At 49.8% G+C, this 12,433-nt stretch overlaps 1 protein-coding gene across 15 annotated transcripts in view; it reads right to left on the reverse strand.

The window, feature by feature from the left end:
* Nucleotides 1-1,710: 1,710 nt before the first annotated feature.
* Fnbp1 (formin binding protein 1) overlaps nucleotides 1,711-12,433 on the reverse strand; it is a 123,459-nt gene continuing 112,736 nt past the window's right edge. For 8 of the 15 annotated variants that reach the window (XM_050154872.1, XM_050154873.1, XM_050154870.1 and 5 more), the window contains 4 exons: nucleotides 11,271-11,403; nucleotides 10,629-10,750; nucleotides 10,238-10,377; nucleotides 1,711-7,869 (listed from right to left, as the gene is read on the reverse strand). In XM_050154872.1, coding sequence (XP_050010829.1) covers nucleotides 7,691-7,869; nucleotides 10,238-10,377; nucleotides 10,629-10,750; nucleotides 11,271-11,403 — 574 coding nt within the window. In that variant the 3' untranslated portion in view covers nucleotides 1,711-7,690. The remainder of the gene's footprint in view (nucleotides 7,870-10,237; nucleotides 10,378-10,628; nucleotides 10,751-11,270; nucleotides 11,404-12,433) is intronic. The other 7 variants (XM_050154877.1, XM_050154874.1, XM_050154871.1 and 4 more) reach the window with 2 other exon arrangements.

Raw genomic sequence — 12,433 nt, forward strand, 5'->3', positions numbered from 1 at the left:
AGGCAAGCCAGTGAGAACCAGACATGTAGCACCTTTTGAGGCAGGGTCTTCCCTTGTAGTTCTAGCTGGCCTTAAACTCACTACATAGACCAGACTGACCTGGAAATCATGGAGATCTGCTTGCCTCTCGGCCTCCCAAGTGCTGAGATTAAGGGTGTGTGCCACCACACTGGGCCTGCAGGTGGTCCTTTAGAGCCATCCAGGGCTGCTGACTTGGCCTGTAGCACTTCTCGCCTGGCCATTGGGAGAACAGTGGACCGTTGTGGACCATGAATGTGTACTCGTGCTGGTCCAACTCCCACATACATTGGCATTCCTGAGGCCAGAGGTCAACTCGGCGGTGGTGGCGCACATCTTTAATCTCAACACTTGGGAGGCAGAGGCAGGTGGATCTCTGTGAGTTCGAGGCCAGCCTGGTCTACAGAGCGAGTTCCAGGACAGCCAGGGCTACACAGAGAAACCTTGTTCCCCCAAAACAAATACACATCTGCCATTCTTGGATAGAATGTGTCTCTGCAATGTGTCAGCCTACTTAGGGCTGGAAGTGACATTTATTATTGAGTAGGTCTCTAGCCTTCCCTGAGTAGATATGATTCCTCTTGAGTTTATACAGTGACAGAGAAGAGCAGAGGCCAGCCATCAGCCCTGGGAGCTTCTGTGACTGGAGTCCCCTGCCTCCCTCACGTGTGTGTGCATGTTACGATGGAGGGCATGTTCAAGCCTGTGTGTGCTCACCACTTACGTGTAGAGGAGATCAGATCAATAGCACCAGGTGTCACCCTTTATCACTCGATCTTAATTACATTGAGACAGGTCCCTTTAACCTTGGTTGGTCTGGAACTCAATAAGACCAAGTTAGCCTTGAACTCAGAAACTCTGCCTCCTGAGTGCTGGGATTAATGGTGCATGCCTCTGTAAATCCTGAGACAAGGTCTCATAAATTAGCTTTCCAGTTGGTGACTGGGACCCACCTGCCTTTGCCTCCCTTTAGTGTTTGGGGTGCCGGCTCTCACTGCTGTGCCAGCTTCTTATATGGGTGCCAGAGATTGAACTCAGGTCCTTGTGTTTGCTCAACAGGGACTTTACCCACTGAAGCATCTCCTCAGCCCGAGGCATCTCTTCATGCAACCAGAGAACCGGGTGACACCAGAAATTATATTTTATTTAACATTGAAAGGACTAACATTTCATACAAGGGTGAGAGTAGCCTTCTAATGAAAGCACTTTGTTTGGTTTTAATTCCACCTCCAGAGACACGGGCCAGCCCAGGACCTGTCAGCTGGGAAGGCCTTCCCGACAGTGCCATGCCCTCAAGCTGAGAATTAGTGCAGCTCGCTTGTGTACACACACACACACACACACACACACGCACGCACGCACGCACGCACGCACGCACTCATGCGCGCGCTTTAAAAGGTGCTTAATGTCATGTACAGAATTTGGGGTCATTACTAGTGACATTCTGCGTGTTACACATACAAGACACAAAATCAAAAAGAACCACCAGGCTGCAGTTTCTAGAAACTTCCTGGCAGGAACAGAAGCTGTTTAACTTTGTGTGAACATGTCTGCTATCACCACAGGTGTCACCGGAAGGCATCAGAGCCCCCGTGAAATATTGGGGCTGCTCTCACTGGCTGAGCCACTCAGCCTAGAGGGAGGAGCCATCACAGCTTCACATCCCGAATAAGAAAAAAAAAAAAAACGGGCAAATGTCAAGTTCCTTTTATTTTCATCTCTAAGTCACTTGCAGGGCAGGTTCTTTTACAGTGAGTCATTCTTGTAACAGCTCTAGCAGCTAGGGATGACAGGCAGCGGGTCCTGGAGAGAGGGGTTGCTGAGCTCCCTGGGAAACCCTGCACACCCCGTCCCCGTCCGATTCCACAGGATTCCCACAGTGGACTGGGCAGCTTAGAGAACTGGCCAGAAGACGCTCATCTGCCATCCTCTGGACATAGGTAGTACAGGCAGTTAGAAGAGAAGGGAGACAAGCAGAGGTTTCAACAGTCACGGATCGGCCGCTTATCCCTTTTATCTTTGTGGCAAGAGCCGTTCTTAATCCAGGCAGGAGATGGGAGGCACGGCCTTCATGCATTACCGAGGTCTGCAAGCAGACCCGTAAAAACCACTTAGCTTCCTCAGGGAGGGGCAGCGGTCAGCCCAACTTGGTGAAAAACCCGAGGCTCTGGTGACCTGCTGAAGTTGGGTTAACTGTGTCAGAGCTGAGGCCCTGACATCACCCTTAGGTACCAGGCTTCCATTTTGTTCACTGAGTCTTCCTCATGGGACTAAGGGCACACCTGCTACAGGGAACAGAAACTGTGGTTCATGGAACAGCCCCACGGGGGGCCCAGAGGACAGTGTGCAGGACCCCGGGCTTGGCCTTGCTTGGGAGGAGGGGGGGGGTGGAGAAAGCTAATCCTTGCTTGCTCTTGAAATCCAAAGCCAGGCCCTTGTCCCTGCACCCGGCCCTGGTATCCCTCCCCGCCCTGGTACCCCCCCTTTCTGCTATGAAGTTAGCAGTACTAGTCTGCAGCATGGTGTGCCAGCCCCAGTTTGCGGAGAATGTCTGAATCTATGCAAACTTTGGACAAAACCCAGGCCAGACCTGAGGACATTGCCCTTTCTGTCCCTGTCTCTGTAAGACTCCCATGTCTTTGATCCTCTGACATGATGCCAAGCTACCAGCTGCCCAGAAGCTCATGCTAACAGGGCGGCCTTCACTGGGGCTTCCGTGCAGGGGGGAGAAGCTGTGTGGCTCTAAGGCGTGAATGACCGACCATCTTGGTTCTCGAGCGAAGATCCATCAAGTGAGAGGAACACAGCCTCAAAAGCAAACTCCATCCATTCCTCAGGGCTTCCAGGATCAAATGCAGACGTGGTGGCCGCAGAGCCACCAGAGGGACCACAAGAGGCATAAGGTCTTTGGTGAGGAACATAGTAGAGTCCTCAAATGCTACTTATGGGGCTCAGCAGGTCCGCCTTACAGTATCGAGCTAGTGGGTGAGAGGCCCTTTGTCACAGGGTGCCATGAACAGGCGGACAGCTCACAGAAGGCAGACACAAGCAAGACAACAGGGCTGGCCCACAGCTAGGGTTGGGACTTTAGTATGGATCTTCCTGGGCCATGTTTAGAACCAGAGTGCAGGTGGGGAGGGGCCGGATGCCCTAGTCCCACCATAGAGCCACTGGGATGAAGGAGGAAAGGTGTCAGTGCCGAGAAGTTGGAGGATAGGTGACCAGAGGGTGTGAGGCAGAAGCCTCTGGAGAGGACACATTTGCTGACGTCCCAAGAGACACCTGGGAGACAGGTGGGCGCTCAGTCCACCCAGTGCATGCCTGGCCCTCCTTGGCTGGATTCTGGTAGTCACCCAGGAAACCAGTGGTGTCGGCTGACGAAAGGCACAGTGTGAGATGTGCAAGGAAGGCCAGGCAGTCTGCAGGTAGACTGGGAGCCCAGCAGGAGCAGGGGCACACGGGCGCAAGTCCAGTTGGCTTTGTGGCCTGTGTGGGAGGGGACTGGAGCGAGGCGGACAATCCCTGCGTGGGGCTGAGGAAGAGAAATGCCCCTGCCAGGACAATGGGCAGAGCCACGGGAGCAACGCTATGAAGAGAAGGGGAGGTGGGACAAGGGAACCCAGCTTGCAGATGAGCGGGATGCCCCGCCGGCCTGGGTGACGCTGGAGACCTGTGGGGACAAGTGGGCTGGATGATGGTGGCTCCTGGGGAGGCTCACGGGGAACTCTGGCCATGTGCACTGCCTTTAGGAACCTATAACACAAAAAGAAAAAAGAAAAGCCCCGGGTTAGAGGAAGCCTCAGGTGAGAGGCAGGCACTTTGCCACTGGCAAACTGCTTGCCTTGGGGAGAAGGGAAGGGATTTCAGTAATTGTTTGCCAGAGTGGCTCTGTTGTGGAGAGCTTTCGAGGCTTTAATCGTTTGTTTTGAGACAGGCTCTCAAGTAGCCTAGGGTGACCTCAGATTCTCTATATAGCTGATGATGACCTTGAACTCAAGGTCATGCTTCCACTTTCCACACTCTGGGAAGACAGATGGCTTTTTATTGCCATCTTTAGCTGGCCCCATCTCTGGACCAAAACAAAAGGTCAATGGGTTAACAACCTGCTCAACTGAACTGTGGGTTTTTTTTTTTTTTTTGTTTTTTTTTTTTGGATGGTGCCAGGAAGCTAAAGGGCAAATTCTCTCTCCCATTGCAACAGGAGGTCTCTCGGCAGTAAGGACGGATGCCCTGGGTGAGAGGGGAGCCTAAGGCTGCCTGCCTCACTGAGCAGCGAAAGCTCTCCATCCCCAGAGGCGAGGGAAGACAAGGAAAGCAGATGCTCCCAGCCCTGAGGACAGGAGGGATAAGAATAGGGAGGCAGAATTATTTGGAAAAACAAAAAAGCTTTTGGCTGGAAAATTCCTCAGTACCAGAGGTGAGAGAGTTACACACTTAACACAGAGAGTAATGTGAAAAAGAGAAAAATCACTTAAAATACACAGCACCAAGAAAAAATAATAACATTTATTAGAGAGGCAGATACGAGGGCACAACTGGAGGATGACAGGCAGATTCTTTTCTCTTAGGATGAGAATAGAAAGAAACAACCATGACAGCTGTATTCAAACAACTTACTCAGAACCCAGGGTTTTACAATAAACTCAAGTGTGCAGCAGCCAGCCGGACCTAGCTACAGTGCAAGAGTCCTCGGGCCTCCCCAATAGTTATAAAAACAAAAAGTGGTTAGGCAGAAGAATAACAAATAAAACAGATAGGTAAAAGACTAAAACAACACTGTTCAAAGAATCTGTTTAGTTTTCAAAATGCAATATATACAAATATCCCCTGCGGGGCAGGATTATGGGCGTGTTCAACAGAAGGTGATGTAAAAAGCAACATTACCCCAGGAGACTCAGAGCAATCTAGGATTTTGGCAATGATTAAGTATGTCACAGATACCACACACATACACAGAAAGTGCCCTGGCATTATTTTATAAAAATCCAGAAGGTGCAGCTGGGCAGTGGTGGACACACACCTTTAATCCTGGAGGCCGAGGCAGGCAGGTCTCTGTGTTCGAGGCCAGCCTGGTTTACAGAGCAAGTTCCAGGTCCTGTTTGGAACCCCTCCTCCCAAAAATATCCAAGAACTGCTTTGAATTCTTGGGAGTTGAGGAGCAGCAACTGGACTTGTAGGGGTTTGGGGAACAAGGTTTGGGAGATGCTAGGCGGGATGATACTGTCCCCTCCCTCCCCCCACCCCCAGACTGGGGCTAGCTCCCAGGTGACTGTTAATCTCAGGTATACCTTCTAAATAACAAGAAAAAGCTACAGACAGCTCATCTCTCCCTCTATGCATTTATTTATTTATTTTCTATTGTTTTGAGACAAGGTCTCACTATGTAGCCCTGGCTGGCCGTTCCAGGCCAGCTTTGACCTCACAGAGATCCGGCTGGGGTTACAGGTGTGTGCCCCCACCGCCCTGCTCTCTGGTTTCTTACACTGAGTTGTGCTTGCTTTGTGTGGGTGAGCACATGTGTCATGGCACAGGAAAGTCAGAGGTCAACTCTTGGGAGCTGGTCCTTTGCTTCAGCCACGTGAGACCCAGGCTTGGGGACATATGCCTGTCTCTGCTGAGCCATCTTCCCCTAACCACACTCCAATCTCCCTTTTCGGACAGCAGACTAGGAGGAATTTCTATCATTACCACTAAGGAGCCGGGAGCTATCCAGTATCACTCAGCACAGACAGTGTTGGACCTGTTCATGTTAGGATGCTAGGGTTCAGTTTAGCAACACACACTTAAAACTGCGGCCACAGATGCATGTCCAAACTGGCGTTTCCTCACCCCAACTTACACAAGGGAAGCCCCTCCATTTCACCCAGCAAGCTGTTCACCTGAAGGGGCCCTGGGATGATTGACTTTGAACACACTGTGACAGCGAAAGTTACTCACAGGAAATACGAATTACAAAATTAATGTGCACTGAATGTCAGGTGGGCTGGGCCAGCTTCCTGTTTCTGAGACTGTACTAGACTGTGAGGTATGGCTGCTGGGGTCTTGGAGAGGGCATGGGACCCTTTGTGCCACCTTTGTAACTGCCAAGAGCCCATCACTACTTCAAAATATTGTCTTTAGCGTAGCAATCACAAGACTGAGACAGGGAGACAGAGTTCAAGGCTAGCCTGGGTTCCATAGCAAGACACTGGCTAAAAAAAAAAAAAGTAAAAAAGTCTTTAAGAGCCAGGCGGTTGGTAAGTACAGCTTGCTCAATGACACTTCACAGGCCCTTGTGAAATTCAGGAGAAATCATTGCCAGAATCTTGAAACTATTTCAGGTTCCTGAGCCCAGACAGAGGTATAGCTGTCACTTTTAGAGTCATTGCAGGGGCTACAACTCAGTGGTAGTGAATCTGCCAGCGAGCACACGGCCCGATCCCATCCCCAACCACATTAAAAACAAACAAACAAACAAAACAAAACAGCTTATTAAAATGAGCCCCTAATATAGAGGCAAAGATCTATTTTGTGCTTAATAAGATGTAAATAATTTCCAAAGTCAAACAGGAAGGACCAGATGTGAGCCAGGCGGTGGTGGCACATGCTTTTATCCCAGCACTTGGGAGGTAGAGGCAGGTGGGTCTCTGAATTCAAGGCCAGGCTGAAATACAGAATGCATGTTCCAGGATGGTCAGATATACACAGAGGAACCCTGTCTCCAACAACAACAACAACAACAGGATCGGATGTGGACGGATGCAGCTCCACGATGGGCACAGCTCAGTCCTGGACCACTTCTGGGTATCACCAATCCCACCCTCTCCCCTCCAGTATCAGCACTGACTTAAAAATGCAAATCCCCGCATGGCCCAGGTCCCTTTAGAATACGGAGACTTTATTTTATTCTGACTGGAGTTAGCCAGAAACCCCAAATGATGCCTAGGAAGTTCAAACTTTGGGTCTTATAGTTGCCAAAGATTAAAAAAAAAAATCTTCCTCTTAAAAAGGGACTTGCAGGGGTCGTTGCGTGCAGTGGTACACCAGGTTCTGCTCATGGCAAACCTTCTCGAATGACCCCAGGGTGTTGGGCAACTAGCTGCTGTACACCTGCCTCACCAGCTTGAAGACACTCCACCATCGGGTAGAGCCAGAAGACTGTCATGTCATGTCAAAGTTAAATCGCTCAAGGAGCACACCGTTCTGGACATATCTTGGTTGTTTGGGACACTCAGACAACAAAAGGGCCTGAGCAGCAAGTGTAAGGACACTCGGCATGGGCACTAAGAAAATGTTATCCTCTTTGTTGGGAGACGTTACTCAGTTCCATTGATGAAACAACAAATGTTAACTTTCATTTACTTAATTTCTACTGAGTCTTACTGTATAGCCCAGGCTAGCCTGAAACTCGGTGGGATGCTCCTTACTCAGCCTCCTGAGTGCTGGGATTATAGGAATGAACCACCACCGCACATTTTAAAAATCTACATACTTTTGTTGAAAGGAATAGAAACACTGACGAGATTTCAGACAACACAGTTGTAAGCAGGACGGGGCAGCTCTGCACACCCCAGTTCCCCGAGTGTCTGTATCACTTGCTCTCTGCTGGCCTCTTGAAGGCCTACGGCAGCCAAAGCGGTTGGGAGAGACAACTCCAATGCTTTTAAGGGTTTTTGTATTTGTTTTAAGTGGATTAAATATAAGTCTTAGCACCTTTGGCGTTTTTGTCTAAATAGACTTCGACGTAGGAAGTAGGGACATAGCCCTCCTCGTCTTCACTTCTGCGGATGCGAGTCCACCCATCGCCCTTGTCCTCCTCGATCACACTCAGCAGCTCTCCTTCCACCACGGAAATGGTGCCTTCATTCTGACCTGCAGAGGTAAAGGGAGAGATGAGGTCTCTCGGGCGGGGCTGGAAGGGCCCTTGCAATGGCGTAGGTAGAAGAGGGATGAGATCAGTATGGAGTATGTCCCCTTGGTCCTCCGCACTGCCCTGTGTTTTCCTTCCTTAGGTCCTCTGAGGACCGTCCACACCTCCCCACAAGCCCGGGTGAGTCTCTGCTCCTCTCAGGGTTTCTCCTGGGGCAGAGGCGGGGGGGGGAGGTCCTCCCTCAGCTTCCACAGCGCCTTCTAGCAGGGCCCTCATCTCTTTCCCCTTCTGGCACTTTCTGAAGTCAAGGTTCTACTTTTCCTACTGCCTCTAGGACTGTCTCCTTGATGTCCCTAGCCCCTAGAAATGTAGCCTAGGAGATCTGGGTTCACTGGGACACTTATCCTACTGTTCTGTCCCAGGGCATCTCTGAGCACCCAAGGATCAGCCATGTCGCTGGCCTTGGCTCTCCTCCTCTTTGCTAAGTCATGTCAGTCACAATACAGCTCTGTCTTCTCCTTAGTCAAGGCCCCAAGGCAGTTCTTGTTCTTCTTCATATATATATAATTATATATACACATATACACACATATATATATCATTGGTATTTTGCCTGCATGCATGTCTGTATGTCTGTGTGAGAAGGGTGTTGGGTCCCCTGGAACTGGAGGTACGGACAGTCGTGAGCTGTCATGTGGGTGCTGGGAATTGAATCCAGTCCTCTGAAAGAGCAATCAGTGCTCTTTACTGTGGAGCCATCTCTCCAGCCTCCCCCCTCCCTTTTTTTTTTTTTTTTAAAGTTCTCTAAGGTCATTTAAAAGTCAGAGCCAAACCTCTAGATCAGCTTTGGGATTGTATGATGGTTAGTTCTGTCAGGCTGATACAACCTGAAGTCGTCTGGGAAGAGGTCAGTGAAGAACTATACAGCACGGTGGCCTGTGGGTGTGTCTATGGGAGAATTTTTTTTTCTCCAAGACAGGGTTTTCCTGTGTAGCTTTTGGCTGTCCTGGAACTCACTCTGTAGACCAGACTAGCCTCAGACTAAGAAATCTGCCTGCCTCTGCTTCCCGAGTGCTAGGATTAAAGGTGTGCGCCACGCCCACCACTGTTGGGCTTTCGGGTGTCTGTCTTACAACCACCATAAATGATGCAGGAAGGCCTAGCCTGAAAGCGGGCGGCACCTGAAAGTTCACTGCTGTGTAAAGGAGAAGCTTAGCGGAGCCATCATCTCTTGGCAGTGGGTGTGAGCGCAGCTTCAAGTCTGTCTTGGCTCCCTGCTGTGATGTACTGGGATCTGGAACCCTGAGCTAACATAAATGCCTTCTCCTCTGAGTGGCTCTCGGTCAGGGTATTTCATCACAGCCACAGAATGAAATAGGGAGGAGACAAATGGTTTGGGGAACAGTCACAGCAGGGTCACTGTGTGTGTCTGTGTGCGAGGTGGCGTGACACAAAGCAAAGCTTCATTGACGATTTCCCTGAGCCCTGACTGATTCTGCATCCTCTGTAACTCTGGGTGGCACCATGTCTAGGCACACAGGATAGAGGCATGATGCTGATGGTCCACCCTGTTTCCTGGCTGATCCCACACAGGGGACAATGGCATGCCTGTTGACAGCTTAAACACCATCCTCAGTGCAGGTGGAGGAAAAACTAACTCTTCTTTTTTTCAGCCAGGTAGTCTACTTTCCGTGTGTGTGTGTGTGTGTGTGTGTGTGTGTGTGTGTGTGTGTGTGTGTGTGTGTGTGTGTGTTAGTGTGTATGTATAACTGTATGTGAGAGACTGTGAGTGTGTGATGTGTGTATGTACGTGTGTGATAGTGAGTGTGTAGTGTATGGTGGGCAGCGGTTGATGTCAGGTTGATTATTATCGATTTTCCATCTTATTTATTTATTTATTTATTTAAAGATTCTTTTACTGGGGCTGGAGAGATGGCTCAGCAGTTAAGAACACTGGCTATGCCAGGCAGTGGTGGTGCATGTTTTTAATCCCAGCACTTGGGAGGCAGAGATCTCTGTAAGTTCAAGGCCAGCCTGGTCCACAGAGTGAGTTTCGGAGTGGGGGAAGAACACTGGCTGTTCTTGCAGAGGACTGGGATTCTGTTCCCAGTACTCATGCGGTGACTCACAACCACCTGTGACTCCAGTTCCGAAGGATCTGAAGCTCTCTTCTGGCCTTGGGCACTAACATGGTTCACAGACACACATGTAGGCAAAACACTCATTCACATAAAATAAATAAATAATTGTCTTCTTTAATTTTACTGTATGTATGAGAGAGAAGGAGAGAGATAGAGAGTTTTGATCTCTGGGAGAGAGGGGTCTCATAGCAGTTTAGGAAGGCGGAAGATCTCCCCTGGGCCGCAGTACCTTCAAATGTGTAGAGGGCCTTGCAGGTCCCTATGGCAGGAAGTGGCTCCTCATCATCAAATTCATCATCAAAATCTGTGGTCAGCACCTTGAGCTCGCTCTCCTGGCTTTGCTCTTCTGTGTAACTACCATCTGGGCTGCTCAAGAGAGGAAGACATACAGCAACTATAGCGACCAACCTGGAGACATGGTTATGCCCGCACCACCGTGGGGCAATGCCACCTCAGATGGTCAGCCCATATTGGATGGTAAGCTGAGATATTTTCATGGGGGCAGAATGAGAGGTGATGGAAACAGACGCTCTTGCCTTGTGTTCATGAGAGACTCAGAACTTAGAAGTACAAAGCCAGACGGCCCCTCTGCCAGAGACGGGGTCCCACAGGTACTGTACCTCTCCCGGTCCTGGGCGCAGTTAGTGACTGTCTGCTGTGTCTGACCGTCATACATCCCACTCTGCCGGCGTGCCTGCTCACTACGTGCCGGGAGTCTGCCCTCCACCTCAGCCAGCCAGGCCTGGAAGCAAAAACCACAGAAGACTTGGACCTGGGCTAGCCTAGGCTCAAACATGAACTGTCAGGCCTTAGCTCAGGGTTGGAGTCACTTAAAGCTGATGTTCGAAGACCTGGTTGATGTCTCATAGCCTGCACTGGCTGGCTATGCAGGTGGGGCTCCTAGGCAACCGCTTCATCCCCCTGCAAAGCTGGGGGAGGGGGAGGGAGGCCCTTGCTCACCAGATTTACCAAGCATTCCACATGGCAGAAAGCAGGCACCACTGGGCTACACTCTTGGGCAGCCCTGCAACCACAGATAAATTGCTCTATCCTTCCTTCTGACTCAATCCCGTGGCTCTGAGGTCACCCAGGGAAACCCCATAGCCCGAGGCGTGTCAGTAGGGTGGTTTCCCTCTCCAGGGACATAGACCAACATTGCCATCACAGAGACCACTGATGGGTGGGGGTGGGGGTCTCCTCGGGTGCCTGCCCAGAGGTACCCTTCCCCTTGCTGCCCCTTCCTTAGCTCCTGTTCCTCACACCTCAAACTTCTGTGTCTCCAGCCGCAGTCTCTCTATGTTCTGGGTGACTTCAGCAAGTTTGTGGTCCAAGCTGGCCGGGTCTCCCATCTGAGGGTTCTTTAGGTACACGTCTTTCATTTTGGTGATAGCGTCCCTGAGAAAGGAATAAGGATAACATGGGGGCTGAGGACAGAGCCAATAGGGGTTTCTTTCTGACTGAAAAGCCCTTAACAACCCCCCCATTGGCTATGAAAGGCCTCCCATCCCCTCTTATCAGTATTGCTCTGAAAAATTAATAGTAGTTATTAATATCCATTATCCTTCTGACTTGGTGACACACACTCGTAATCCCAGCACTCAGGAGGCCAAGGCAGGAGGAGCTCAAATTGGAGGCTAGCCTGAGCTAAATAGTGAGATCATGCCTTTTCTCCTTACGGTTTCTTCTGACCAATTTCTTCAAAAGTTCATGATGGAGGAGGGTCATTTGTCTATGTGTTACTTTCATTGGTTAATAAAGAAACTGCCTTGGCACTTTGATAGGACAGAAAATTAGGTAGGCGGAGTAGACAGAACAGAATTCTGGGAGAAAGAAAGCAGGGTCAAACAGACACTATAGCTCTCCTCTCCAAGATGGATGTGGGTTAAGATACTTCCTGGAAAGTCACCACCTTGTGGTGCTACACAGATTACTAAATATGGGTTAAAGCAAGATGTGAGAGTTAGCCAATAAGAGGCTGAAACTAATGGGCCAGGCAGTGTTTAAAAGAATACAATTTGTGTGTTGTTATTTCAGGTGTAAAGCTAGCCATGCAGGAGCTGGGCGGCGGGAAGCAGCCTGCAGCTCCTACTACAAGTTCACTAATTTTATTCGTGCGTGTGTGTACATTTATGTGTGTTGTGTGTGTGCACATGCAGGTCACATTCATCTATCTCTTGTCTACCTACTCCTTTTCTTTAAAAGAGGTATTTATCTACACGTTTGTTTTTTGTGTGCGTGACAGGAAAGCACCACCTCTGTTTGCATACGGTGCTTCAACGTGGGGCCAGAATTTACACAGAAGACCTAACAAAGCTTAAAAATGATTCTAATCTCTGTGAGTTTGAGGCCAGCTGGGTCTAGAAGAGCTAGTTACAGGACAGGAACGAAAAGCTACAGAGAAACCCTATCTCGAAAATCAAAAAAA

Source organism: Alexandromys fortis, unplaced genomic scaffold (genome assembly GCF_014885135.2).
Source record: "Alexandromys fortis isolate MF-2015 unplaced genomic scaffold, M_Fortis_MF-2015_v1.1 scaffold_72, whole genome shotgun sequence".
Lineage (NCBI taxonomy): Eukaryota > Metazoa > Chordata > Mammalia > Rodentia > Cricetidae > Alexandromys > Alexandromys fortis.